The sequence below is a fragment of the Naegleria fowleri genome (assembly GCF_008403515.1).
Source record: "Naegleria fowleri strain ATCC 30894 chromosome Unknown tig55, whole genome shotgun sequence".
Taxonomy (NCBI): Eukaryota; Heterolobosea; class Eutetramitea; order Acrasida; family Naegleriidae; genus Naegleria; species Naegleria fowleri.
The window spans coordinates 21,374-48,235 of NW_025407987.1; the positions used below are offsets into that span (position 1 = coordinate 21,374).

Below are 26,862 nucleotides of genomic sequence, written 5' to 3' on the forward strand. Positions count from 1 at the left end.
GAGGAAGCAGAAGGAAAAAAGAGAAAGAATGTATTCTCTCATATCAAGGACAAGAGGTTAAAACTAGATCCTATTTTAGATATTGGACATTTTTCAGATGACGAAAGCGAAATTCCAACTTCCAATGCCATCAATTCATCTCCAGGTGAGATTAATTCAGATCAACTCATTGAAAATTATTTGCAAGAGAAACGTCAAGCTGCAGACTTTCTATCCAAGAATTTGTCTCTAAATGACTATCTTGAATATACAAAATGCCGAGAATCTAACTTTATTTCAAAAGGAACCAAAAGGTTTAGGCAATGGCTTGAAATCCCTCCAAATGTTAAAATTAATGACAATGCTCTCGAACTTTTGGCTTTGGAGGCCTACGAAACAGTTGGAAAGCTTTGTCAAATAGCTCTTATTTGCCTGATCGATCGTGAGAATCGAATTGTCACTCCATTTGAGGACAGTTTATTTACAGCTGCAGGTCTACTGACTCCAAGAGAACGACGAATGTATTCTCAATTTCCTCAGTTACAAGAAATTAGCTCTTCCACTACAGGAACCCAACAAATCCATCGACCCACTCTTACTGCCTCTCACATTTTGGATGCGATCATCCTTCTTCACCCACCTTCTGTATCAATGTGTCAGTTGCCAAGATTTTGCCTTCGATTCTAAGGTTATCATGTTTCTTCAATGGTTATTCCATTTCATTGCAATCGGTCCATCATTCTTTTTCAATACACTCTCTCATCTTGAGAATCTTCACGTAGAATGAGAGGGTAGAGAGAGAGATGGAATTCGCGAGCGACATTGGCATGCCATCCACGTATAGTAAGTACAATAAAATTATTTTTGGAAATTGTAAAACTGACATGGCGCCAATATTGAAAAATTCGTCTCAACAACAACAACATGAAGAAACAACATCATGCCTACACACTGAAATGTGATGATCAGTACCATCGGTTGGATATCAATATTGTCCTATCCCATAAATTTTTGGAGGAGTTTAAACAATCATGTCTCGGGCATCCGTTAAAGCACGAATTTTGTATTGAAGAGGACAAATTCTTATTATTTATTGAGCATAGAGGAAAGATCAATGATGACGAAGAGAAAAAGAGTACACCATCGGAACTTGTACAAGAGTATAGAGAGGAGAGAAAGAAGAATGCACAAGTGTTTAACAAACCCGATGTAGATGGGACTCTCTTGAAAGAGCGACTAAATAATTTAAAAGAAATGGGATTAAGATATCAAATTTTGTATGCTCAAGTCAACGAAGAAATTGAAAAGATTGTAAGTACTGAATTGACTTGAACAATAGTTTCTAGCTATCTTATAAAAGAAAGAGGAATTGGAGAAGGAAAAAACTGAGGAAGAAAAGCTGTTAAAGCTGAAAAAACAACGAGAAAAGAAAACAACAAACACATCAAAATCTATCAACCGAGCTCAGTCTAGTGCATATGTTGATCCTTCTCTGAAACACACTAGTGTTCGAGTAGATATTACGTTGAGCGGAAAAAACTTTGGTCCCACCACACTTAGGAGTCGTGAAAAATATCTTGTAGAGACGTCACCAGTCATTAAGGTAAGTATGATTTAATGATGGTAACTTTACAACAATTCTGTTAAGAAAATGTTGGAAGATCCCTCTACCAAAATCTCCTCAGATGAAAATGACGAAAAATTCAAACAACTTTCTTTCAGCGAGAATGACAAACAATACAAGGATTTAAAACTATATGATTGTTTTCATCCTGAAACTTTTAAAAAATTCCTTCTATTTGCTGAAAACCCCAATCTAAAACAAAAGTACAATTTAATTTTGGATAAACAGGAGGAAGTGAACGCAGAAAATGAAAATAATATCAACGATGCGGTCAAAAAGTTAATTGAGATTAAGTTAAAACATATGAAAAGATTTGAAGATAATATTAGGAGATATAAAACTGAGCTGGAACAGACCATGGAGAAATGTAAAGAATTTGATATGGAAAAATTACGTTTGCTTTATGAAGTTCATAAGTACAATGAGTTGGACAAAGTAGACAAACTTTTTGAAGCAAGAAAGAATGAAGTTGACCTCTTTTTTGATGAAGAAATCCGAAAAACAAAAGAACTCTTCGCAAAACAACAAACCACTCGAAGAAACCAAATTTCTGGTGATCTAGTGAAATATGAAAAATTATTGAATGAAATATTTCCCAAAGAGACCCTTGTTCCTTTGCTAATTTTGGCTGACCTTCTCCAATCAACAGAATTGAAGAACTCTTGCATCAAAGCCATCACTGAGAATTTCGAAGTCCATTTATACCATGAAGCTCTAGGAGCCAGAATGATGACGGAAATCATGGCAGAAATTCTTGCTCAGCTTCCGGTTCAAAAACTAAAGGACCTGAAAAACAGTTATGGATTTCATTTCCCAAGAGCAATGGTTGAAAAAGAAATTGAATACAGGAAAGGAATGTTGGCAGATGAGTTTAGAGACAAATCTGTGGAGGAATTGATGGAGCTCATGAAAAAAGGTTGTGTTTTTCCTGATGTGTTGGAATCAGAAATTGAAAAGAGAAAAAATAAGAAACCTTATGTCTCTCTTAACACGGAAAAGTGCTCTCCTTTCTTAACTATTGACGAGGATTTTGTAACAGTTCACTTGAAAGGGCAAAAACGATACTCGACTGTACAAGCTACTCATTCCTTAAATTACAAAGGATGGGCCAAATGGTATTTTGAAGTATTGATCGAACAGTTTGATGAATCCTTTGGATCAAGCATTAGTATTGGTTGGGATGTAGATCGATCAAATTGTGACGGACCCATTATTGGATTGACGCCTGGCCATCGAAATCAATTTGGATACAGCTGGCAGTCTGATGGATGTAAGTTTTCAAGTTTAAAAGTAATCACTGTCAAGGTAACCAAAATTTATGCAGTGCTTCATTATTATGGAAAAGGAATGTTTGTTGGAACAAAATTTGGAGCAGGTGATGTGATTGGATGTGGAATGAATCAAACAAAAAAGAAGCTCACATTTTACAAGAATGGAGAAAAAATTATTCTCATCAAAAAAGAATCTAATCGAAGAATTCAAGAAATCAAGTCAATAGCAATACAAGACGAACTCTATGAGCTATTTCCAGCTGCATGCCTTTATTCAACCAAGAAAAACTCTGATTGCACCATTAGATTCAATTTCTGTGGACCATTTGTTAATCAACCAAAACACTATGAGCCCTATGGAGATCAAAGACAAATTTTGAAGCAGCAAAAGCAAATTAAAGAGTTGGAGTGAAAAAAGACCTCAATACACGTGGTCGTTCACATTTGAGTGAAAAATTCTAATCTCCAGTATTGAGCCGAACTTTGCTATTGTAACATTTCCACATCATTCTCTTGACAGACTCTTGAACGAGATCAAAGGGATGGTCGAGCTTTACAGATTGCATCTGAACGTCATTACGATTATTCACATTCGTTATAATATAATTATATCAAAGAATTTAGATGGTACTTACAGCAGTATGTTTAACACATTGAAAATGCACTTTTGATGGATCAGTATTTGGTCTCAATAACGATCCACATTCCGCCCAATATGCCGCTCTTATCTAATTACTCAAAAGTCAATAGTAATGTTGTCAAAGATGATGATGACTCACCTCACTACAACTTCTGTCATGCAAATTTCTTAAATTAAAATTCAGCATTGAACATTTTGGAGAATCATCAATCGCATGAACCAGTTCATGCCGTAACACTTCATTCAAATCCTTTTCTTCCAGTACGTGATTTTTACAAACGATGATACTTCTTTCTTCTTCTTGTTTTTCGTGGTTAAATCTTCTTTGATAGTAGGCTCTGGCATTGTTATCGCACTCGACAATTTGAAGAGAAATCTTTTGTCCACATTCCGAAATTAATGTTCTATAGAACTCTTTTACTTTTTCATCACATTGTATGCTAGTTGTTTTTTCTGTATTATTTTCAATGCAAGCTCGGAAATAGGATTCAATCCAGCATTCGGAGTCCTTGTTGGTGGCATCATCTTGTTTGTTAATGATATGATGAGACATTTTTTTTAACACTACATGGTTCTTCAGAAAGTTTCAACAATATGAGATTAATAATTTAATACATGGAGACATCTCCATCTGAATCGACACCTGAGGTTTGTGCCATGAATGAAACGAGTGATAGCAGTTGCAATAATTCATCTGCTCCATCAATGAGGCATTTGTCACATGATGCAATTTTCAAAAGAATCTTACTCTTTTGAATATCGTCTAATTTCACTTCACACTTATCACTTAGAATATAACTTGCCAATTGGTTGATAATTTGATAAGCAGCATAACCTTGTTTGATCACTTTTTCCACCTCTTTTTTGATTACATTAATATCTTGCTCCTTCGATAATTTGAGAATATTTACAATAAGCTCTTGTGGAACTGTTCCAGAAATTTCCACAATATGTTTTTCAGCAATAGAAAATCCAAACATTCTAGAAGCACTTTGTAAGGTTGTGATCGCTTTTCGCAAATCTCCTTCGCTATGAGAAACAATTCTATCCAAAACAGCTGTATCTTGAAGTGAAATACCTTCCTTGTCAGCAATCATTTGCAATCTTTCTTTCAGTAATGTGTTATCCAATGGTTTAAACCTGAATTTAGCACATCTCGATGTAATGGGATCAATAATTCTGCTCACATAATTGCAGATTAAGATAAACCTTGTGACACTGGAATAGGTCTCCATAGTTCTACGCAATGCAGATTGTGCATCTACAGTCATTGAATCAGCCTCATCTAAAATAATAATTTTAAATGGTGGGCAAGGATATTTGCCTTTCGATGGTGGATTTTCACTCACTGCAGTTTGAGCAAATTGTTTCACTTTTGTTCTAATGACATTAATTCCTCTCTCATCACTCGCGTTTAATTCTAACACTCTACTTTTATATAGTTCAGGTCCAAATAATTGTTTTGCAATTGCAGTTGCTGTACTTGTCTGGAATTATTGATGATAAAATTCTAAATTTTAGAAGAATCACAACAAACCTTTCCGTTACCAGGAGGTCCATAAAATAGTAAATGGGGTAAATTTCCCTCTTGCAAACTATGCTTGAGAGCATTTACAACTTCTTCTTGATGAACGACATCATCCACAGTTTTTGGTCGGCTGTTGGTATTATATTTGATGATATCGTTAAACCAGAAACACATCGGAGGAACAAGATATTAATTGTTGTTGTTGTTGTTAGATATAAAAGTCATGATTATTATTGTTTCCGTACATGACGCCATGTATCATCATCGGAATCAACAATAGAAAGTTCAAAAATTAAAATCATCATCAAACTTACTATTTTTCAGTCCAAAGTTGTTGAGACATTTTTTGGCGGGGAAAATTTTAATGTCGATGCGTGGAAGGAATAACCAGTGAAATCGATCAGCATTTATAATTCTTGATATTGTTAATAATAGTGGATCCACAATATTGGACTTGCATCCTTTTAAATTCATTGTAAGTAGTCAGTTTCTGAAAAAGATCATTTGGGGATCAACAAAACCTCCACTTTGAAACATCATCAGTAAGTCCACTTGAAGTGAACTGGATCAATTAAGAATTTAAAAAATCACGAGCTCGTGACGTCAAGAAGTTGTCAAGTAAAGATGAACAGACTTTCCAAATATGTATTCGAATATTCATCACCAAGTTGGACTTTAAAAAAAATGAAAAGAGGTTTTCTTCAAGTAAACGACTCATCAACGGCCAGCCATGCCTCCACCACCAACGCTACTTGTTTGAATCTTTTGGGTGTTCAAGGTATTCGTGGTGGTAGTGGTGGTGGTAGTGGTGGTATTTATGACTCCGATTTGGAACAAGATAATCTTCAACCATACTTGAAAAAGATCAAAAATCAATCAATGGATGGATCGGAACATAAGATCAAGAAGAATTCAACACCTACAGGTGGACGATCGCCATCGTACGATACATTATATTCTAGGCTTGATTTGGAATTAATCATTCATATCTTGGAATTTGTAACCATCTATATGGAACACTCATACATCTTGCGAGAATTTAATTCGAATCAAATTTCAAACTTATTTGGAGTGAGAAAGACCCATCCACAAAGAATTGTTTTTTTACTCTTTCCGAGCATTGAATTGGAGATTTACGACAATGATTTGTCATACAAGTACTTCTTTCCTTTGAAGTATGTGAAAAATCTTACTTTGGCTGATAGACGTCCTCGCTCGAGTACACATCATTTTCCTCAATCCTGCTTGTATCCTTTTCATGGTATGAAAAATTTAGAATCTCTGGATATTTACAGTCATTTACTTGAAGATGAAGCTCTCAAATGTTTTGCACATACTGAAAATCTGAAATCTCTGCATATAAGAGGAGCATTTTCAATCTCCATGAGTGGATTGAGACTTTTGATGGAACAAAGGCCACAGTTGCAACGTCTGAAACTTGGAAATATTGGAATTGAACATGTGGATGACACTTTCTGTGAGCATTTATCATGTGAGCACAGTGGTATTACTGAATTACAGCTTCCTCAACATGGTGTCAGCAGCACAGGATTGGAGTTATTAATCAGTAATAGTAAATTAAGAATATTAAATTTAATGGAAAATGTAGAAATTGCAGAGACAAATCTATCGGCCCTAGCATGTAATAATAATTTGACGGATTTAACCTTATCATACAACAAACTAGGAGACAATGAAATTACACAAATAGCTCGCTATGGAAGAAATATTAAATTTTTGAGCATCTCCTCATTGCAATCAACCGTGTCTCCTGAGACCATCATGGAACTGTTGCAACAAACAAACTTTATCAGTTTATCCATACGTCATCTCAAACCTGCAATTATTGATTCATCAATATTCAACATTTCCAGTAACTTACAAGCTTTGGATGTGTCACTAACTTGTGGAAATTTCAATACGAGTGGAGATAGTATTGCTGAAGTCATTTCAAAGAATTTTAAGCAGCTCCACTTTCTTTCCATGCGTAGATGTTATTTAACAGATGTTGGATTCATGCACTTGGCAAGACTGAAATCTCTAAGAAACCTGAATGTGAGTTACAATGATTTAACCGATGACAGTATTCGATTTTTTGTTCAAGAAAACACAACGGTAGAGGTTCTACATGTTAACTCAAACAAACAAATTACAAACTATGGATATAGATTGTTGGCATGCCATCCAGCTCTTGTGAGACTGAAACTATCAGGTAAAATCGGTAATGATGCTCTCATTCATATTTTCAGGAATCTCAAAACATGCAAAAGCCTACACATTGATGGATTTAGCAAATTATCAGATCTCCCTTTTGAATATTTACCTCAATCAAGTTTGGAACATTTATCCATCATTGGCTCACCCATTTCATACTACTCAGCAGAGCTAATTGCAAGAGCAGATAATCTCAAAGATTTGTTGTTAGACTTTGCCTCAGAGACAGTAACCATCACGAGTGATCTCTTGAAAATTTTAGCTCGTAGCTCAAGTTTGCATACTTTAAGATTGCCCCAAGAGAATTTTCATTCACTAACAGAGGGTGTGAAGTTTGTTAAATTGTCAGGAAAGCAAATTATTTGGCATTGAGATTCAAAACCGTAAGGATGAGCTTTTCCAAAAGTCACCAAACACATGTTTTAGAGAAATCTACCATTATACTCTTCGATCACTCATCGTAGCAGCTGATGAGGATGAAATAATATCATCTCTCATTTCAGTTGCTGCACTTTTAACTTTTTGTACAATCTTTCCTCCAAGAATTTTGCTCAGTGTGATCACTCGATGCAGTAATGAATGAGGTTTCAATTGCCACATTAAAAATACAGCACACACACGAAAGAGGATACACCAAAAGATCATGGCATACCAATAATAAGCAACAGATTCAGTTTCATATCCATTGATAAATAAAGCAGAATCAATATGTTCTGTTTGTCCTCTCGTTTCAATTTCAACCATATACAAAAGTCCCTTCACAAATCTCAAATAAGTGAAAATATGAAAATATGAAAATGGAAATGGCAGTCGTTCAATCTCAGGAAGAGTTGGTTGATTTCCAGAGACAGCATACAACAAAAGTACGACCAACGTTGCGGCTAATTGAGCAGTATGAGGAGAACAAAAGAATGAAATCATGTATCCTATTGGAAACGAAGTCAAAATAGTCAAGATCGAAGTGAGATAGTAAATTCCAAAGCTTGCTTGAGGACGAGCAATAAATAGACCAGTTGTGAATGCCAAGGAGATGAATATGATCGGTATTAAACTTATCAAATCCTTTGCTGCAAAGAACATCCATGAATTGAGACCTGAGAAAGACTCTCGTTTAAAGTTTTCCATATCATGACCAAATACTCTCAATGCTCTCATAATGGCAACCATTGCAAGTGCCAATTCCACAAAAGTCACAAACGGTGCAATCTTGTCCGAAACAGGAAGCATTGAAAATCCTCTGAGAATTAAAGGACATTGCTTGAAAATTTCCTCACTGACCGATCCTTTAAATTCAAGATTGTTAAAAATGGCTCCAATCAATCCTCCAATTCCAAGGCAAATAAGAATATCGAGCAGTAACAAACGCCAATTTCGAAAAAATTGTCGTAACGAACGATCCACACACGCTGCAAACTGAGCCCAAAAAGGAGCAGTTGAAAAGTCACCAATAGGAGTATCCTGGTATGAGTCGTGAGAGAATTCAGAATTGGAACTAGTGCTGGTATTACTTGTAGTAGCAAATTCCACAACAGGTGTGATTTTCTCTTCTTGTTTTTTCTGAATAGCTCTAAGGATAGGAGTTCCCTTAATAGGTTCAATTAAGGTTCTCAAAATTTCATCTGCTGGATTTAATCGAATCTCATGTGCAGGAATTTTCTCTTTCAGTGTTTCAATGACACAATCCACTGGAGCATGCAGTAGCAATTGCCCATCTGAAAAGAGTATCATGTTGTGAAATTGTTGAAAGACTTCGGCAGAGGGCTGATGAATCACGCAAATAATGGTCAAGTGGTTGTCTTCTGCCAATGATCGAAGAGTGAGAGCAAGACTGAGAGATGTCTCTGAGTCTAATCCAGAGGTCGGTTCATCCACTGTGTGTTGTGTAAGAAAGTGTTTTAATTTAGCAAATGTCGAGTTGAGGTAAAAAATTGTTAAACAAATGTCGAGTTAAAAATTTCACACACAAACTTTGGATTGCCATCACCAAGGTGTTACAACTTACATATGAGTATTGGAGTATCATTGACAATTTCAATGCCAATCGATGTTCTTCTTCTCTCACCTCCACTAATTTCAGAAACCAATGAATGCTGCACATGAAGAAGTCCCAACTTTCCGAGAGTATCAATAATGTGTTGTGGAGAAAATTGTCTGCGTTTTCGATAACGTAAACTAAACTCGAGAGCTTCTCTCACAGTGATATTACTGGCAATAATGTCATCTTGAGGTACAAATCCAATCATTTTAGATGTCTCTCGAGTAATTTCCTTATTGGAAACAAAAACCTTTCCACTCTGCAATCCATGACTCGCTCTTCGACAGAGAGTATTGATAAATGTGGACTTGCCACTACCACTCTTTCCCACAATGGCAGTAAGACGTCCAGGAGTAATATCACCACTAATGGGATGTAATATTTCCTTACCTGTGAAGGAAGTAAAAGCCAAGTCACGAAATGAAATGGTTTCTGCTCTTGGAGAAAGTTTGTTGAGAGAGTCTTCATCATCATTCACTGAACTGCTTGAAATGGAATGCATACGATCGTAGAAATTTCGCACTTGACTCTGTGGTTTTCTTAAATGTTGTGAACAACAACCACAGCACAGACATGTCTCGAGTGGTAAAAATCGTTTTAGCCGTTCAGAGAATGTGCTGATAGTATTCGTCTCTCCTCTAAATAAAGCAGGCATTAAAAATTGTAAAAATGATTTGACATTCAATAAATAAATAGTGTTAAAGATTATCATGAAGAATATGCATAGTATTGTCACGTTAAATTTAAGAAATCCTCGATTGTCTTGATACTCTAACCAATACCAAAAATCAATAGAAATATATTCTTGCTGAGTTATTAATTTTCTAAATACGAGATAAATTTCAAAACTTCCATGGTTGCATGTTTCAGTGTCATTATTGACCATAGAAGTGTTGCTGTTATGAACTTTTGTTGAAAAGAAACGACTCGCAAATGAATTGTCAGATATCATGATGGTACTCCTGTCCAATGGATATTCTCTTAACAGAGACAATGTGGTGTCATTCAAATACAGCAAGTGACTTGGACTTGACAAATTCATATATGCCTCAAACATTTCAAATCGTCTGAAAATTAAAACATCCATCGAAGCATTGGCACTGAATGAAAAAAGCATCATGGATGATTCACAAGGTATTGTAACGTTCACATTCTGAAAATGATTTCTAAAAGGGTCTGGTATCTTAAAGTAATGTTGATCCACATTGGATGGTAATGGTGTGGGTGGCTTGTATTCTAAATCTCTAATCTTTTGTCCATGCGAGACGATGGATTGGGAAATGGAAATTTTGGAAGAAAGGAAATCCACGAAATACCAGGTTGGATACACGAGAAGGAGTGCATTCACGACGAATAGGATGGTATAGATACTAACTCGTAGGACCAAAGAGACGAGCCTTTTGTTGTAATTCCGATGTTGTATCATCATCATCTTGGTGTCATTGCTGGTTCGGACTTTATCTCAACCACAAGATCACAGAACAATTCCGAGTGTTAGCGTATGTATGAATGAATTTAATGCGGTTAGGGCAATTTTTTTAATTTCAATTAAATTTTTTTAAATACATTTAAAATTCAAGTCCTATTATCTTGAGCCTGGTTTCCTTTTTTAAAAATTCTTCTCATCATCATCCTCCTTATAGATGATGAGTCTCGAGTCGACTCCGAAGAAAGATTTTTTTTTCGAGTCTTCATTGAATAAAAAATGCCCGTTTCCTATGCCCCTTCATCGGCCAATCCGTTTGGCAGTGCAGCGGCTTCCTCTTATCTTTACGATGAGTTCATAGAGGCTCCCGATCTTACTCCACAAGAACAACACTTTGAGAATATGAAGAATTTTTTGAGTGAATTTCAATTGTTGTCCTGTAATATGCAAGAAAGTTTTCATGATGAGATGGTTTCTCAATTATTGGAATCCTTTGATCAGACTCAGATAGGTTCGGCTTCGGGTATGCCTGCTGTTGGAAGTATTGGTAGGTATTATTATGTGTGTGATGATACATCAAAATTTTGATGAATGATTTTGTTCTTCTTTCATTACCGATATTTATTGTTGCCATGTCTTGATTCATCATAATAGGAACTTCACAACCTCTCATACGGTTTCGATTTTCTCCCAATGAAAATCTTCGTTTCGATGAATTGTTGCAAATCTCAACAGAGAATCAAATCCTCAGAAAAGTTCTTTTAGTATTCGCTCATCTTTGTGAAGAGATGACTTTTTTATCATCATTTGCAAAACAACACTTTTATCCAACACTTTCATTGTTTGGCGTTACAGTACAGGATCAAGATGAATTAGATGGCGAGAAACAATTACAATTCGGACGAGCTATTCCTCTATTGATGGATTTATGGAACTTTTGTGCACGATCTAATTACGTGGTAAAGTCAACTATTCATCAACTAGCAAGCTTATTTTGCGAAGCCAATACAAACGATAAGAATTTATCGACCTATCTCGGAGGCCCTGGTGGCTCACAAAATCAATGGTGTCATTTTGAAAGAGTTTTCGAGAGTCTTAGTGAGCTTCTTGGTGTTTTGATCACATTAGATGAAGTTATTCTTCAAAACAGCGCCTTCTCTCATCACTTAACACTGTACAAGAGAATGATTAGCAAGGGTATGTATGTCGATGAAAAATTTCACAATCAATGCTCATTTCAATAATACCACATCAAAACAGTCATGACTGAACCTGAGAGATACGGAACAACTAAACAAAATGTCGGAAAAGTGTATTATTTATTAGAAAAAGTAGAAGGAGATGTTTTGGATGATTCAATTTTTAAGTCTTGCATCAACCAAGCTTTTGATGATGTCGTAACATATTCTCAGTTAGTTCAAAATGAAAATGGAGAAACTCAAGAGAAAGTTGAAAATGTCACTATAAATGTGCAGAGAAACAAATTACTAAAAGCAGAAGTAGAATTTCATTTGAAATTACAATTTGAAGAAATAATGAACACGGTGTTTGTACAACCCTCAGCTACTTTCCAAGTGCAATCATCAGGCGCAGCATCTCTTTCTGGGTCAAATAACACTGCTACCTTTTTAGAATCAGTTCTAGAGAAGCGACAGGAATTTGTTGGTTTTTGTGGATTATACATTTTATATTTTAATTTATGGATGGACAACCAAACTCTAAAGAAGCTTTTCAAGCAAGTATGGGAATTCCACAAAAAGTGTCCAATCATCCATTTATACGGTAATACTGTTTGGTCTTCTGCAGAGTTTTTCTTTACCAAAGTACCAGACATGGTTAGGGTGGCAGGCATTAAGAACCCAAAGAAGGAAATTGAAGCGGACAGATCCAAGTACATGGAGAATTTGATGAAATCTTTGTTCCCAACTATGGTTAACCAACTTAATCTCAAGATGAACATTTGGGAAAGTCGATTTGAATCTAACTTTGACGTTTTGGCTTCTTCAGGTAGAGACGTTCTTGCCATTGAAGGATCATTGTTGTTGCAAGGTCTCGAACTTGCGCAACAAATTAATACCCTTGTTAAAAACGGAATTTATTTACATATTTTGGCTGGTAAAAGTTTGACCATGTCTCAAGTTCTCCAATTGTGTGGAATGGTGGAGATGATCAAAAGTATCCAAAATAGTTTTTACAGAAAGTCTCCACAATTGGCAAAACACATCAGCTATATTACCGAGTTCTTAACTTTCAAGATTCAAAACTTCCTTGTGGTCTTGAGAAACAGACTACAAACAAAAAAGAAGCAAAGTAATGCAGATGCCGATCAATTAAGCGCTGTACTTTTGGCTTTACATTTATTGGATTCAGGACATGCCAGCAGAAAGAGACTAGTGTTGCTCAACCTCACACTGGCTGTAGCATTCTCCAGAGCAGCAGGTTTATTCAAAGAATCAGAGTACGAGGAAGTCAAAATATTAATGAAGAGATTGGAAGTGCTAGCACATTTTGACGAATATTTGGACGAGTACTGTGATTGCTCATACCTGTACTGGAATAGACTAGTAATTCCAGCATTCTTTGACAAGGTATACGAAAATCCATCTCGTGCTCCACAACTTCACCTCATGATGTCTGCACTTCAAGATCCATTATACAATGTTCTTCTCTCCTCCAAGGATGGAACAACACCAACAGCTGTTCATTTGGAAGATGCAGGAAAAGCTCTAGTCAACTCTTATATTGACGAAGTGATGACATACTTTAAAACAAAAATTGTAGACCCTCTATGTCAAGAAGTTGAAACAGATCTCAGACTTCACATTCACAATACGAACGTTTTGAAAAAGAAAGTCATTTCTTCTCATACCAAAGACCTGTCGCCATTCTTCAAGACACTTGGTCCCATCAGATTCTACGACAAAATTATTGAAATCAAGAGAATGGTAGAACAATATCTTGACAAGACGTTCTATGATTTTACAATCTTGGCACTTCACGACTGGAAGACTTATGAAGAAATGAGAAACTTGGCATATGAAAAGTATGGATTGAATTTAGTGAATGTGTATCTTCCTGGCCAAACTCTTGAACAAGGACTTGACGTTTTGGAAATTACTCGAAACATTCACATTTTTGTTGCCAAGTTCTCATACAATCTCAATCAAAATATGTTCATTGAACAATGTGCCAAGTCAGATGCGAAAAGTCTCAATGTGCTTCACATCAAACACATTGCAAACTCAATTCGAACTCACGGTACAGGTATTATGAATACCACCATCAACTTTGTATTTAGATTCCTCGGAAAGAAACTTTATATTTTCTCTCAATTCTTGTTTGACGATCATATTAAGAGTAGACTTCTTAAAGATATCAGATTTTATAAGGATGAAGCTCTCAAATCTCTAGATAACAAATTCCCACTGAAGAGTGCTAAAAAGTTCATCAAGGACATTAAGAAATTGGGAGTCAATCCACAAACTGGTTTGTCTTATTTGGATCAATTCCGTGTTCTCATCACTGAAATTGGTAATGCCTTGGGATATGTCAGAATGATACGTGCTGGTGGTCTTCGTTACATCAATGATGCAATTCAATTCGTTCCAATGAATTGCTTCCCAGATGTTGAAGAAAAAGAGAAAACTGAAAACACCACACCAGAAAATGCTGACTCTGCCAATCCACCTACCGATGTGACAAATAACACCACTGAAGAAAAGAAGGAAGACGATGCCAATAATATCAGCGTCTTGTGTAAGGATGTGTTCTCTGAAGAGACCATGAATGCTGCCAACAACTTACACAAAGTCGTTTTGAATATGGCTAAAATTTCACAATCACAACAAAGTGATTATTTCAAAACATTAGAAACTGTGTTCAAGAATGAAATGATGAAAGAACAAAATAACCATCTTAGAAACTTTTACATCATCATTCCTGCTTTGACATTGAGCTTTGTGGAAGCTATGCTAATCTCCAAAGACAAGATGATTCGTTCCGGAAAAGAGGCATCTTTTACTGATGATGGCTTTGCTTTGGGAATTGCATTCATTTTGAAGGTTTTGGGTCAAAATGACAAATTCGATAGTTTGCATTGGTTCGAAAGTGTGGCCATGACTTTTAAACAAGAATATGAAGACACCAAACGAACCATGTCTGAACTTTCTCAAAAGAAGAATGAGGGAGGAAAGAATAAGAAGATTTCAGAGAAGGAACGAGAAAAGATGATGCAAAATGATGATGAGTTGCAAACCATGAACCTTACATTGAACCGAATTTTAAGCTACAAGAGAGAATTTGAATTACTGTTTTTCAGTTTCTCTGGTGCACGTGTATTCTTCAGAGATTAAAGTTACCTTAAGTGTTATTACTAAATTCCAGAATTAATCCTATCGTTGACAATCTTTCTAGTAGCAATTTGTCAGAAGAAGGAATCAACAAACAAAATAAAAAAATATTATTATGAGTTCTACTTCTTTTTCTCATCTTTAGCTTCAGCAGGTAAAAGTTTGAAGTTTTGCAATTTCTCAACAACGCTGGCAATTCGCTTTTTCAGGCGGCTGCTGTCAGCAGGCATCTCAAGTTCAGTCTGAAGGTTTTTTTCCTTTGGATTTTTGGTAAGCACAGTATTCAATAATTGTGTTAATCCAAAATCAAGTGTTTCCTCCCATCCAGGGGATTCGTCGTTAACAAAAGAGGGCCAATGGTTCTCCAAAACTTCCATCTCTTTGTCATCCAATGAATATCTGAGTTTAACAAGAATATGCATCAGTAATGTCGAGCAAGTAAGGTCATGAGAAGCTTCTTTTAAGGATTGTTGAGTTTTCTCAATTTTTTTTGTGATCCCTAAAATTTCTTGGTAGGTCTTATCAAAAAGAATGTCCAAGCTGTTGATGGATGTTGGATTCTTGTCTTTGTATCGTACCAATAATCTCTTTTGTAAAGCTCTAAACTGAGCTGCCAGTTTGTCTAATTGTTGATAATAAATTTGGAGTCCCAATCTGTTTTTGAAGTGTGAGTCAATTACGTCAAAGTAAGGGTAAAATGGCATGTTCTCAGTAAATTCAATTTTCATTTGTTGCTTGTCCTCCATATGAAGAGCGGCTGCACATTGCTTTAGCCTTCTTATTGTTTCTTTGACTAAAATATACATAGCATCTAATGACGACGATTGAACTCTGTACCTTCCAGCATTCTTTGAAACAAGGATTGTTGCATCTTTTCCGTTCGAATATTGGAATGTTAAAATATTCTCGCTTATTAAGTTTGACATTTCATCTTTTTGTATTAAGTCTTCAAATAATGATGCGATGGGTATTGGGGATTTGTTTGTATCAAGAGTAATCTTATGTGTTGAATTTTTCTTTGCTGGAACTACGTCTCCACAAAGCCCAAAAGGAAGAAGAAAATGGCAATTTGAAATTTTTGGTTGGCCTGTTACAGGATCGTGATAAATAGCTGTCACACTTGCTTCCAAACTCTTTGGAGTGCAGTCACTTCCTCCAAAAACGGTTACAGGTAAAACAAATGGGGTACTCTGATTTCCTCCATCTGTTTCCAAAGTTAGAAAATTGAAAAATTCAAACAAAAACTTACTCAGCGTGGTAATGTAAGTGGTGGGTGAAATTACATAAAATGGCTTTTCGACATGGAAATTCACAGTTATGTTTTCAAGAACACAGTTGTTGCCTGTATACCCAATGTATAATTGAATGGTTACTCGTTTGTTCTCATTGCTTGTGTTAAATGACTCAGGATCAACGGCATTGGGAATTTGAGCTCGAATTACAAGTGCTTCAGACGATTCGTCTTTTTGATTTCGTTTTGTACGTCGAATTATTTGTTGTAGTCTTTTAGTTTCTTCTTCAAGTCGTTCATAGTCTACATCCTTATTTTCAAGAGTTGGAACTGTATTGGAGATGGCACCTGTTCCCAAATAATTTAATGCTAAATTTCCTTCTTCGTCTAGCGTCACAATAGCTCCTTTAACTCCTCCTATGTTAGCCACTCTGATGGCCACAGGAATTGATGTCATTCCAGCAGCCCAAGCTAATTTAGGGTCGGAATAAATCATGACAGTTTTGTTGTGAGTTCCTATGATTAAATTGCTCCTATCATCTGAATTCAAGAACTCGAATCTGATTGTTCATAATTTTCAAATACTTACTCTGATCGGTTCCTGATTTATAGAGCTCAACTGCACTTGGAAAATAATCAAACCTCATTTGAGATGCTAGCTCACCATTTTCCTTAATACTAAATAGCGTTCTTTCTCCCACAGCAAGTATTTCACTTTGTCCTGCTGATAAATACTGGCTATATCTGCCAACAACAATGTCATAAACTTCCTCTCCAACATTCACAGTCCAGGTTGCTTTTACTTTCTTTCCGTTTGAGTTTTCTTTTTGGGTTGACCCTGAAGAAGCTGCCAACATTTGATATTTGTATGCTTCCACTTCCATTGAAGAATTGAAAGTGATAAAACTATCCATTGATCTGCTATATATCAACGGGCCAGGTATTAAACTAGTCGAGAGAAATCTTTGAAAAGTAAAATGATCTTGTTCGAAGAACGAGAGCTGGCCATCAAATGACTGAATGCAAATGTAGTCTTTGCCATAAGCCCCGCCAAAAGGTCCGTAGCAAAAATTGTATGATAATCGTTGCAAGGTATGCTCATAATAAAGTTGAAGTGCATACCCTTCCATTGCATTACTGTCTTGTTGTTCCGATGAATAATCCGATGTTTGTTTAACAATTGTATACACTGCAAACTTTTTTGGCATCAATACCCCCAAAGCATTGTCTCTCGAGTTACTGGGAGCAAATTTCAGTTCAGGGCGTGACCAAATCCACAGTCTACTTACGGAATAAATTTCCCAATCTCTAACTGCAAGATGGGAGCCTCCAACTGTTTTTCTAACAATAAATCTGTTGGATAATAATTATTCTTCTGAGGTTTGTATATTCTCAACATTCCCGACAAACTTCCAACCACAATCTTGTCCAAACAACAAGACCCCGAATCACCTCTCTCATTATCCACATTTCCAATACATAATGATCCCTTTTCAAACTCTTCAGAGTCACCACATTTTGTGCTCCACGATTCCCGAAGTCTGAACAAGGACATGGCAACGTTCTGTTCCTTGCGATACTTGTTGTAATATTTTTTTTAAAATGTATACTTGTTGTAAGTCTTGGGCGGGATAAAGTAGTCTCATCTCAATTTATACCATTGAGGATATCATCTAAATAGATATGGATTTTGGGATGGGATTGGGACTGATAGAACGTTCAATACTAGTCTCTGGAGCAATCCAATCCAATACAGTGACTTTATTAAACTTTCGTAAGTATTCTTCATGAAGGTTTGAATATCTCTCAAGATTAGGTCTGCCAATCAATCGGATGACGTTGACAATCACCCTGAAAACCCAGAGAAAGGAAGTAATTCAGACCATGTCACCGTATTTCAATCTGCGATCCTGGTTCATTAAAATTACCTCATTGAAGAACATGACAATATATAAAATATATTCAATAAATTTACTTATACAAAAAGTTCAACAACAACTCACAATGGAGGAATTTCAAATGGTCCTTTTGAAAATATTAATGAGTCTCAGTCTCAGTCGTTTGTTGTGCACCACCAGTACCACCAGTACCTTGAGAAGCATTATTCTGAGCTGCTTGTTTTTCCATATTGGCAGCCTCTTGAGCCAACTCTTCGAATTGATGTGGTTCAAAGAATCTCACATAGGTCGTACGAATGAGTGGATATGGAAGTAAATCTTCAAAGAAGGAAATATCCAAATGTTTGGAAGTCTTCAAAGTTCGATCCAAGAAGATACAACAATTGTCGTATTGCTTTTCATAGCCTTTGGTACCATTCATGTGCAAGAGAATCATGGCAGCAAATTCTGCAAATCTCTTATAGTCCTTTTCAAGATCCACAATCTTGTTGGATTTAATGGAATGAACTGCTTGCATCAATCGATGGAAAGCAGTAATGGAGAGATGAGTATTGTTGTACCAACCTTCAAGATTCACATCATAGACACTATCCTTTTCTCTCCAACACTTCTCAAGAAGTACAAGAGCTGCAAAAGCAATGGGCAACACCTCCCACACTTGAGATCGATCCACAAGAGGCGATAACTTGAGTCTCAGAGAGTGATCGACCTCTGCAAAACCACAATCAGTGGCGAGTGCATCAATCGGTAAGAATTTGGCATCTCCATAAAAGTTTCTTGGATATTGTTCAAAGGCACTGTCGACCACATCGTAAATGGCAGGAGCATTTCTTCTCACACTCGATTGCAATGCTTGTTGAAGGCCTCTTCTAAATTCCAAGATACCTCCCAATTGAATTAAAAGACCTAACAAGGGTTCCAGTGTTTGAAGAGATTGACGAACCTTCTTATCGAGAAGAAACTTTTCATCGTACAATTTGTTTTCAATCTCACGGAGAGCATTGTTGCTTTGTGAGAGTACTTCTCGAACCCTCTCACTGATCGTGTAGACATTATCCAACAGTGATTGATTAAATGCTCGGAATCCGTATGGACCAGTCAATGTAATGAGAGCCTTCAATTCATTGTAATCCAAATATTGTTCCACATTGTAGGTCTGAATGGGTGTTTCCTTGGTGGAAACAAAGGTTTGTCGATTGGGATGATAGAGTGTCTTGTATTTCTGAGGATCTGAAACAATTTCAGTGTACCATTGAGCATACATGGAAATTAAATTGGTAGGTTCTGTGGTTTGAACGACACCGAAGGGAGACTCGACATAATTCAAGTGAACAAAATGTTCCAAAATGGCATTCAATACAATTTCTTCTGTGTTGAGACTGCAGCATTGTTCAATAATCTTCAAAGAGGACATGAATGAATGCAATTCACTGAGTAATTCAGTGGGAGTGATGAATTTCGCTTGGAGAGAGTCGTTCTTCATTTCCTTCGCTGTTAAATCGATGGTGGTTGCAATTCTCTTGATATATTCGGAAATGTATTCTTCGAGAACAGTTCTCAAATATTCGACTGGATAGAAAGCAGTATCGTAGACAACAATTTCATCATATCTTGATAAAGAATATAAGAGTTGAGTGACATTACGTTCCAAATCACGCATGTCGTTGATGGAATTGTTATCAAAGTTACTCTCAACACCAGGAACTGGAGGCTCTTCAATGTATTGCTTGTTCTTACCATATCTACGAAGAATGATTTGAGCGGCAACATCACCACCAATTTGATGAGTTAACATTCTGTATCCGTGTGAACTATTTAACAAATCAAGACCTTTCTTGATTCTGTCGACCAATTGTCCGAGCATGCTTTCAGCCATTTGTACCGACTGTTGTCCAATCTTATTTCTGAGAGAAGGATTGAGTTGTGGGTGAATATTATCAGCATAAGTATTTAAAATTCTGATAAATGCAGTCGAGTACAATGGTTGTGACTTGGAACCAATGAGACCATCTGAGAAGATCTTATCGACATCTTCCTTATAAAAGTACAATTGTTTCAATGATCCCTTTTCAACAAGTTCATCGTATAAACCATCCACATGTTTAGAAAATACGACAATCTTTGTCATGGTTGCGAACAACATGGTTAATTCGGGGAGAGATTGTTTGAATTGAAAACTGGACAAGAATGCTTCAACTCTCTTCCAATTCAAACGCAAAGCTTCAAAATCCTCAGTGTTTTGAATGTCATTCAAAATGGAATCTATAATGTGACTCACTTTGGCAAGATCCAAAACACCTCTGCATTGCTCAATAAGGCCTCTCAACTTGGTATAATATAATCCTCGAATAATTTTGAGCGAATACTTTCTAATCACTTCTCTGTGTTGCACACAAACGTACAACATTTCATCCATAAGATAAATCATTTCACTAATAAGTGTTTCTTTCACTTCTTTGACCTTCTTTTGGTTTGGTAATTTGGAAATGTAATTATTGTGATGGAAATACCACATGATTTCACTTCGAGCCATTGAAATGGCAGCCAAAACCAAATTGAATTTTGGACCTAACAAACCAGGTTGATCTTTCATCATGTTTAACAAACTCTTCAATTGCAATCTGAGATAGTTACGTAATTCCTTGTGATAATCTTGACACTTTTCAATTGCCATTTCTTGAAGTGCCTTCAATGTCTTGGCTTCCTTTTTCAAATCTCCAAACTTTTTAATCATGACATATTCTTTGAAGGCATCATGGAAGTTATAAACTTCATCTCCATAGAGTGGAATGACCAAATGGTTTGCCAACACTCTTTGCAAGAGAATTTCATAGCAACGAATAGGAACTTCCTTATTCTTTTTAGCACTTGTGACAAGTGGAGTCATTTTGATTGGTTTGTCTGGAGTCTTTGTGAGAGCATGTGGACAACAGGAATAAATAATTGCAATCCATTCAATGATATCTTGATAACAGCTCAAATGTTGATAAGTTTCATCAACAGCTGGGAAAGGAATTCGATCTGGTTCTGACAACATTTCGAGAGGTCTCTTAATATTTAAAGAGCTAAATGTACCTCTATCGAATGCAGGAATTAAACCCATGAGAGCTCTTCCAACTTGATCTTGAATTCCATTCCATTCTTCTTGCAACTTTGGAATTGGATCTTCGAAATCTTTAAAGAATTTCCAAACACGGTTAATATTTGGTTCTGGCGTTCCGTTCAATTTCAAATAACTCAAATTCAACAAACAAACAATCAACTCCTTGTCCTTGATTCTATTCATCATTAACACTAATTTCACATATCCGACCAACACTTGCAAATAGTCATAACACGTCAGAAAATTCACATCTTGAACAAAATCAATATTGGCATTTGTGGAAATTTCGTTAATGGTTTGTTGTGCGTGGTCAGCCCATTGATTCAATTCACGGAATGTTAAATAAATTGGATGAACCTGATTGAAGAGTTGTGTCATGTTATTGAGAACCCAATCGAATCCTTGAACCTTTTCCAACTCATCAATGGCAATATGTGGAGCATCTTTGGCAAGTTTAGCAAACAGTCTTTTCATGTCCACATTGAGTGTGGGCTTCATAACGTCTGGCCTCAGATTTGGATCGCTGAGATCATTCTTGATCGTATAGAGACGTTGGAGAAGAGCATCTGAGTGTTGTCTCAGAACATAGAGCTGTGATGGAGTGAATGTGAATGAGAAATATGAATTAGTAGTGTTAGTATTTAAAGAAGCAGAAGGATAGCAGAAAAACAAAAGATTCGGGTGGTGAGAGACAGGTGAATTAAATGTTCCAAATGGGTCCATAATTCATCGATGAGAAGAAGATTTTGTTGTCGTGATGGTGTTGTTTTCCAAAGAGTCATCATCACAGAAAAACAAATGGAAATTGTTTGAAATGTCATTCGTAATAAATGGAATGGCGTGATGAGGGTTGAAATCATATGGTACAATATATTGATTGTCATTGATTGTCGTGATTGATTCAAATTAATACATTTTGCGAAAGGATCATCATCATGGTCGTCATCAAACGTTTGTCTCTTCCTTTGACTTACCTTTTCGGCTATTTTTGACATGACTAGTACTCAGAGGGAGTAAATGTAGTGGGTGTTTGATGATTCGTGTGTCTGATGATGGTGGTATGAAGTGAAATCAAGCAGAGAGTCTTCTCTCACGAAAAACCAATCACTTATTTTTTAAATGAAGAAAAGTGACAGCTGACTGAACTGATGGACGAAAATTGTTGGAACTTTTCAGAAAAACCCTAGATGGATCATGCACATCCCGGTCTAGTCAAAGCTTTACAATCAAACTCCTTTCTTTATTGTTGTGGTTATCGAAATAATTAACAGAGAAAATTGAACAAGCTCTTTCTATTTTCCAAACCAACAACCAGCGCGTGATCCATTTCGTGTTGAGGTGTTGTGGTGTTGTGGAAAACAAAATATTAAACACAAGAATCCAAACCACCAACCAAAAATCACCCCAACACAACAACAACAACAGCAACAACGCAAGAGAAAAGACCTTTCCCAAAAATGAGCCTTCCTTCATCATCGGCTCATACCAAGAACCATTACCACCACCACCACCACCACCATTACCACAGAAACAACAACAACAATTTCGACATACAATATGTTGAACACTCCACCTCCTCATCACAGCAACAACAACAACCTCAGAGAAGAGGAAGTAGTAATAATTTTAATAGTTCTGCTGCTAGTAGTAGTGGTAGCACTACTGAAGGACGAAGAAATTGTCCAAATTCATTGAATCACAAACCAGCATCGGCAACAGCACGGAACAGCGATAGTAATAACGGAACAGTGAGCAATGATGAACATCAGACTGATCTTATCTCGAATCAGGAAGCTACTAGTGGATTTTATAAGAATAGACTAAATTCAGCAGAAACTACAAATGTAAATCATCAACAAAATGTAGAAGGAGCAAGAAGAAGATTCAATAATAACTCGACAATGTACAAAAAGACTACATCTAATTCTAGGAGCACAGAAAGTAAAATTTATAATGAGGACGAACAACAAGAAAATGCTAATAACACCATGAAACAACAAGACGATGAATTACACCAACAAACAATCGGGACAAGATATAGAGGCAAGAATAATGACAAACGGAACAATTATAAACGTTTTTCAAATTTCAGGTCACATGAAACTGGTGCCACTTCTAATCAATTACAACAAACTCATCACCAAAATGAAAATGTTCATCACTCTAGAAACTCTAATAACAGAAATAGAAAAGGCCAAAACACTGCTGACAATGAAAACGCTCAACAAAACGACTCTAGGCAAAATTTTAGAATTTACCAAAGTAAGAACGCTAAACAATCTGCAACACCACCTTCCTCACACTCGATTCAAAACCAAATCGCTGAACAAAGTGAAACTAAGAACATCCCAAAAGCAAAATCTAGTGGTTTCTCTATATCGTCTGCCGCCTTTTATCCTTCCTCGATGACTTCTTCGCCACCTTCTGCTAATAGCAGTATATATCATCCAGGCCAATACAATAATTTTCAAGGATATGCCTATCCATCTGTACAACAACTTGGAGGTTGTGTTTACTATTATCCTCAAAACAATACCTATTATCAATCCAATCCCTATAACTCGTCTGTGTTTTACCAATCTCAAGAACCTGAGAGTCCAAAAATGTTTAAGGTTCCTAACCGAGCAAACTCTAAACTATCGACATCAACAAGCACTACAAAGCAGAAGAAAGGTCGTAAAAAAGAACCAGTTGAACAAGAGTCATCAAGTGAAGAAGATGAGGATGAAACAGAATCAATTTCATCTGCAAATCAAATTCAAATGAATTTTGATGAGGATGACTATATTGTTGGTTTTGCATCATTCAATGGATCTCTGTATTTTTGTTGGCAACAAGCATCAAAGGAATCAGAGTCTCAATCCAAGATAAGAGAAATACTTACTCAAAGCTCAAAGTATAGCAACAAAAGCTCTGAAACACTCTTTTCCACATGCATAAAGAATAAGGCTATTTATGCTGCGTTAAAGAAGTTTGTTAAGAAGTTGATTAAGCAAAACCAGCCATACAATCCATACCTTATTAACTCTCATGCATCTATATTGATGAAATCATTTTTACTTTCTTCAAACACATGGTTGGAGTTTTCTGCCAATCTTCCTGCCATTTCTAACAAATTTGCCAAGCTCAAAGCTAGAGAGGTTAAATATTTGTTATCAGAATACTCAACTGAATGGAATTACTTCCAGGATATCGACTTGTCCAAAGAGGACGTGCTCGACAGATTTATCAAAGGAGATGAAGAGTCTACTGTTTCGTCCTTTGTTGAACGTATGAAAAAGAACGAGTTTTCAAAATTCAAAAGAAGATCTCACCTTCTTGTTTGCTCTTGGGTATGCAAATGTCCTAATGGGATGCAAGAAGTTTTTATTGAACTCATACGAACTCTTAAATCTGTTCACAACACATTAGGTTTTGTAAGAAAACGGTTGAATGAAATATTTGAAATTGAGAGAAATGAAGCAAAGCCACCTAAAATGACTATATGTGAATTAGTCGCTAAAATTGATAACATTCCTGACTTGACACCTTTTAAACAAAAAAGCCTGAATCTTCTATATTCGCAGAGAAGCGATCGGCTGGATCGAATTTCAGTGACACCTTTGTTAAAGAAATTGCTGTTATTTTATGCTTGAACATTTTCCAAGATCTGAAATATAAGTATGATTTTTCTCACAAGAAGCAGAAGGGAGCAGCAAACGATTTCAAAAAGCTTTATTCTATTGTGGACGTTGAGACTCAAAAACAAAAAACAAGCTTTAATGCCAAAATTCAAGCAGCGTATAGAGATCAAAACGAAGCATCAATACTTACTCCAGAAGAAAAAGATAAATTAATAGAACAACTCATACAGTTTATTACGTACGACAAGGAGTATAGATGCTACCAAAGATACTTTGATTTACTTAAAACGGAGGAGGATGAAATTAACAAGCCCTTCGGATGGTTTCAATATCCATATCAACTTAAGGCTGTAAAGTGGTTAAAAAGATTGGGTGCTCAAATTGACTGGGTACAGATTTATCTCAACAGGATTTACGCATCTCCCAACTTTGATCCAGACATTATAAAGCAGATTGACAAAGAATTTGAGATATCTGCGAACTATACACTTGAGGCCAAAGACAATCGACTCTCGTTTCTAGATCATTACGATCGAACATTTACTATTGACAAAAAAGGAACAAAAGATTGCGATGATGCGCTTACCATTTTATACCATGACCAAAATTGCATTCACATTGCAGTCCACATTACGGACATTGCCTCAACCATTCTAAGAAACGTCGATCTTTCGCAAGCTGCATCACCAGTCGATGAATCCAAGAAAGAAGTTAAACGAACTCCTCCAGTTAAGACTAAGTTTGCTGATCATCCCATATTCCAAAAAGTTCCTTTATTTTCAGAGGCCTCGAAGCGTGTCATGTCTATTTACATACCAGGAGTAGAAGAAACCTATGCTCCTTGCTTTCCACGTCACCTCTCTGAAGAAGCTCTGTCGCTAATTGATAAGAAGCCTAAGGAGGTTATTTCACATATTTTTGTTATTTTTAAAGATGGAAGAGTAGAGTTTAAAGGAGTATTCAAGGGATTGATACAAGTTAGTCAGTCTTATTCCTTTGAAGAAGCGGACGAGAAAATCGATTCCCCTCAGGCAGATCCTTTTGGAAACAGTTATATGATTGTTGCTGTGCTATTCATGATTCTCGTTTGGAACACGGTGCCAAAAAATTTACGCCAGGTGTTGTTCCTCTCGGAGGAATTGACCTTGTTCTTGAAGACAATAAGAATGGTGATGATCCAATAATTCATGTCAATACTCAACGAACAACTCCTTCCAAATCTTCAAAAATTATTACTGAATTTAGTATTTTGCTTAACGCTACCATGGCAAGGTACTTTTATGACAATAGAATAGCTGGTCTCTACAAAGAATTTTATCAAACATATAACAGATTGCTTCCAGAATCTATAAAGGATATGGACATTGAGGAGTTTATTGAAGTTGCATCAATATTAGACCCTGAAGGTAATGAAACTAATTATCTTGCGCAAGGAAAGAATCACCAAACTGAGAACTATCAAGCTTTATTGAGGTTTGAGAATGAACTAAAGCAACAGGGAAGTAAGAAGACAACAAACATTAGCAAAATAACGACAAATCCAACAAAGTTTTACCAAAACATCATTGGTGTTGAACTGTACATGCAACTTTCTTCTCCATTGAGGAGATGGCTTGATTTAGTTTTACAAGTTCAACTAGTTCATTATTTAAATACAATTGAGTCCGGAGCAACTTGGACAGGAATTGAAAACAGTCTGTTCAGCGAGGAAGTTTTACATTATTGGAGTGAAAAAAGTTTCAGATAAGATTGAAACAGTGAAAGAAATGGAAAAACAAGTGCTCTATCACTACTTCCTTAAATTTTTAAAGAACAAGATGGAATCTTGTGATAGTGAGCACTTTATTTTGGAATGCGTTTCTGAAATTAATTTCAGAAAAGGAAAAAGATTATCTCACTCACATCGTGACAAGTCGGGTGTGCATAGAGATTACAATAACT

General features: G+C 36.2%; 10 protein-coding genes across 10 annotated transcripts in view; 5 read left to right on the forward strand and 5 right to left on the reverse strand.

The window, feature by feature from the left end:
- Nucleotides 1-666, forward strand: part of FDP41_006974 (uncharacterized protein) — a gene marked incomplete at both ends in the record, with an annotated part of 1,056 nt that extends 390 nt beyond the window's left edge. Inside the window, one exon of the mRNA XM_044710667.1 lies at nucleotides 1-666. This exon is cut by the window's left edge and continues 390 nt beyond it. Coding sequence (XP_044558704.1) covers nucleotides 1-666 — 666 coding nt within the window.
- A 237-nt stretch (nucleotides 667-903) lies between these two features.
- FDP41_006975 (uncharacterized protein) lies at nucleotides 904-3,286 on the forward strand (the record flags this gene model as incomplete). Its single annotated transcript, XM_044710668.1, has 4 exons — nucleotides 904-1,290; nucleotides 1,340-1,582; nucleotides 1,628-2,873; nucleotides 2,928-3,286. The coding sequence occupies 4 exons, from the start codon at nucleotides 904-906 to the stop codon at nucleotides 3,284-3,286; spliced, it is 2,235 nt and encodes a 744-aa protein (XP_044558705.1).
- Nucleotides 3,287-3,332: 46 nt separating this feature from the next.
- Nucleotides 3,333-4,067, reverse strand: FDP41_006976 (uncharacterized protein; the record flags this gene model as incomplete). Its single annotated transcript, XM_044710669.1, has 3 exons — nucleotides 3,333-3,440; nucleotides 3,510-3,602; nucleotides 3,654-4,067. The coding sequence occupies 3 exons, from the start codon at nucleotides 4,065-4,067 to the stop codon at nucleotides 3,333-3,335; spliced, it is 615 nt and encodes a 204-aa protein (XP_044558706.1).
- A 55-nt stretch (nucleotides 4,068-4,122) lies between these two features.
- On the reverse strand, nucleotides 4,123-5,385 carry FDP41_006977 (uncharacterized protein; the record flags this gene model as incomplete). Its single annotated transcript, XM_044710670.1, has 3 exons — nucleotides 4,123-5,001; nucleotides 5,052-5,172; nucleotides 5,357-5,385. The coding sequence occupies 3 exons, from the start codon at nucleotides 5,383-5,385 to the stop codon at nucleotides 4,123-4,125; spliced, it is 1,029 nt and encodes a 342-aa protein (XP_044558707.1).
- Nucleotides 5,386-5,726: 341 nt separating this feature from the next.
- Nucleotides 5,727-7,628, forward strand: FDP41_006978 (uncharacterized protein; the record flags this gene model as incomplete). The annotated part of the gene is made up of 1 exon (XM_044710671.1): nucleotides 5,727-7,628. The coding sequence occupies one exon, from the start codon at nucleotides 5,727-5,729 to the stop codon at nucleotides 7,626-7,628; it is 1,902 nt and encodes a 633-aa protein (XP_044558708.1).
- A 66-nt stretch (nucleotides 7,629-7,694) lies between these two features.
- FDP41_006979 (uncharacterized protein) lies at nucleotides 7,695-10,723 on the reverse strand (the record flags this gene model as incomplete). The annotated part of the gene is made up of 2 exons (XM_044710672.1): nucleotides 7,695-9,127; nucleotides 9,259-10,723. 2 exons carry the CDS (start codon nucleotides 10,721-10,723, stop codon nucleotides 7,695-7,697), a joined length of 2,898 nt encoding a protein of 965 aa, XP_044558709.1.
- Nucleotides 10,724-10,996: 273 nt separating this feature from the next.
- FDP41_006980 (uncharacterized protein) lies at nucleotides 10,997-15,069 on the forward strand (the record flags this gene model as incomplete). The annotated part of the gene is made up of 3 exons (XM_044710674.1): nucleotides 10,997-11,264; nucleotides 11,372-11,914; nucleotides 11,978-15,069. 3 exons carry the CDS (start codon nucleotides 10,997-10,999, stop codon nucleotides 15,067-15,069), a joined length of 3,903 nt encoding a protein of 1,300 aa, XP_044558710.1.
- A 119-nt stretch (nucleotides 15,070-15,188) lies between these two features.
- FDP41_006981 (uncharacterized protein) lies at nucleotides 15,189-17,852 on the reverse strand (the record flags this gene model as incomplete). Its single annotated transcript, XM_044710675.1, has 4 exons — nucleotides 15,189-16,270; nucleotides 16,316-16,837; nucleotides 16,887-17,536; nucleotides 17,587-17,852. 4 exons carry the CDS (start codon nucleotides 17,850-17,852, stop codon nucleotides 15,189-15,191), a joined length of 2,520 nt encoding a protein of 839 aa, XP_044558711.1.
- Nucleotides 17,853-18,334: 482 nt separating this feature from the next.
- On the reverse strand, nucleotides 18,335-22,293 carry FDP41_006982 (uncharacterized protein; the record flags this gene model as incomplete). The annotated part of the gene is made up of 2 exons (XM_044710676.1): nucleotides 18,335-21,889; nucleotides 22,273-22,293. 2 exons carry the CDS (start codon nucleotides 22,291-22,293, stop codon nucleotides 18,335-18,337), a joined length of 3,576 nt encoding a protein of 1,191 aa, XP_044558712.1.
- Nucleotides 22,294-22,755: 462 nt separating this feature from the next.
- Nucleotides 22,756-26,862, forward strand: part of FDP41_006983 (uncharacterized protein) — a gene marked incomplete at both ends in the record, with an annotated part of 5,196 nt that continues 1,089 nt past the window's right edge. Inside the window, 3 exons of the mRNA XM_044710677.1 lie at nucleotides 22,756-24,630; nucleotides 24,843-25,898; nucleotides 25,973-26,632. Coding sequence (XP_044558713.1) covers nucleotides 22,756-24,630; nucleotides 24,843-25,898; nucleotides 25,973-26,632 — 3,591 coding nt within the window. The remainder of the gene's footprint in view (nucleotides 24,631-24,842; nucleotides 25,899-25,972; nucleotides 26,633-26,862) is intronic.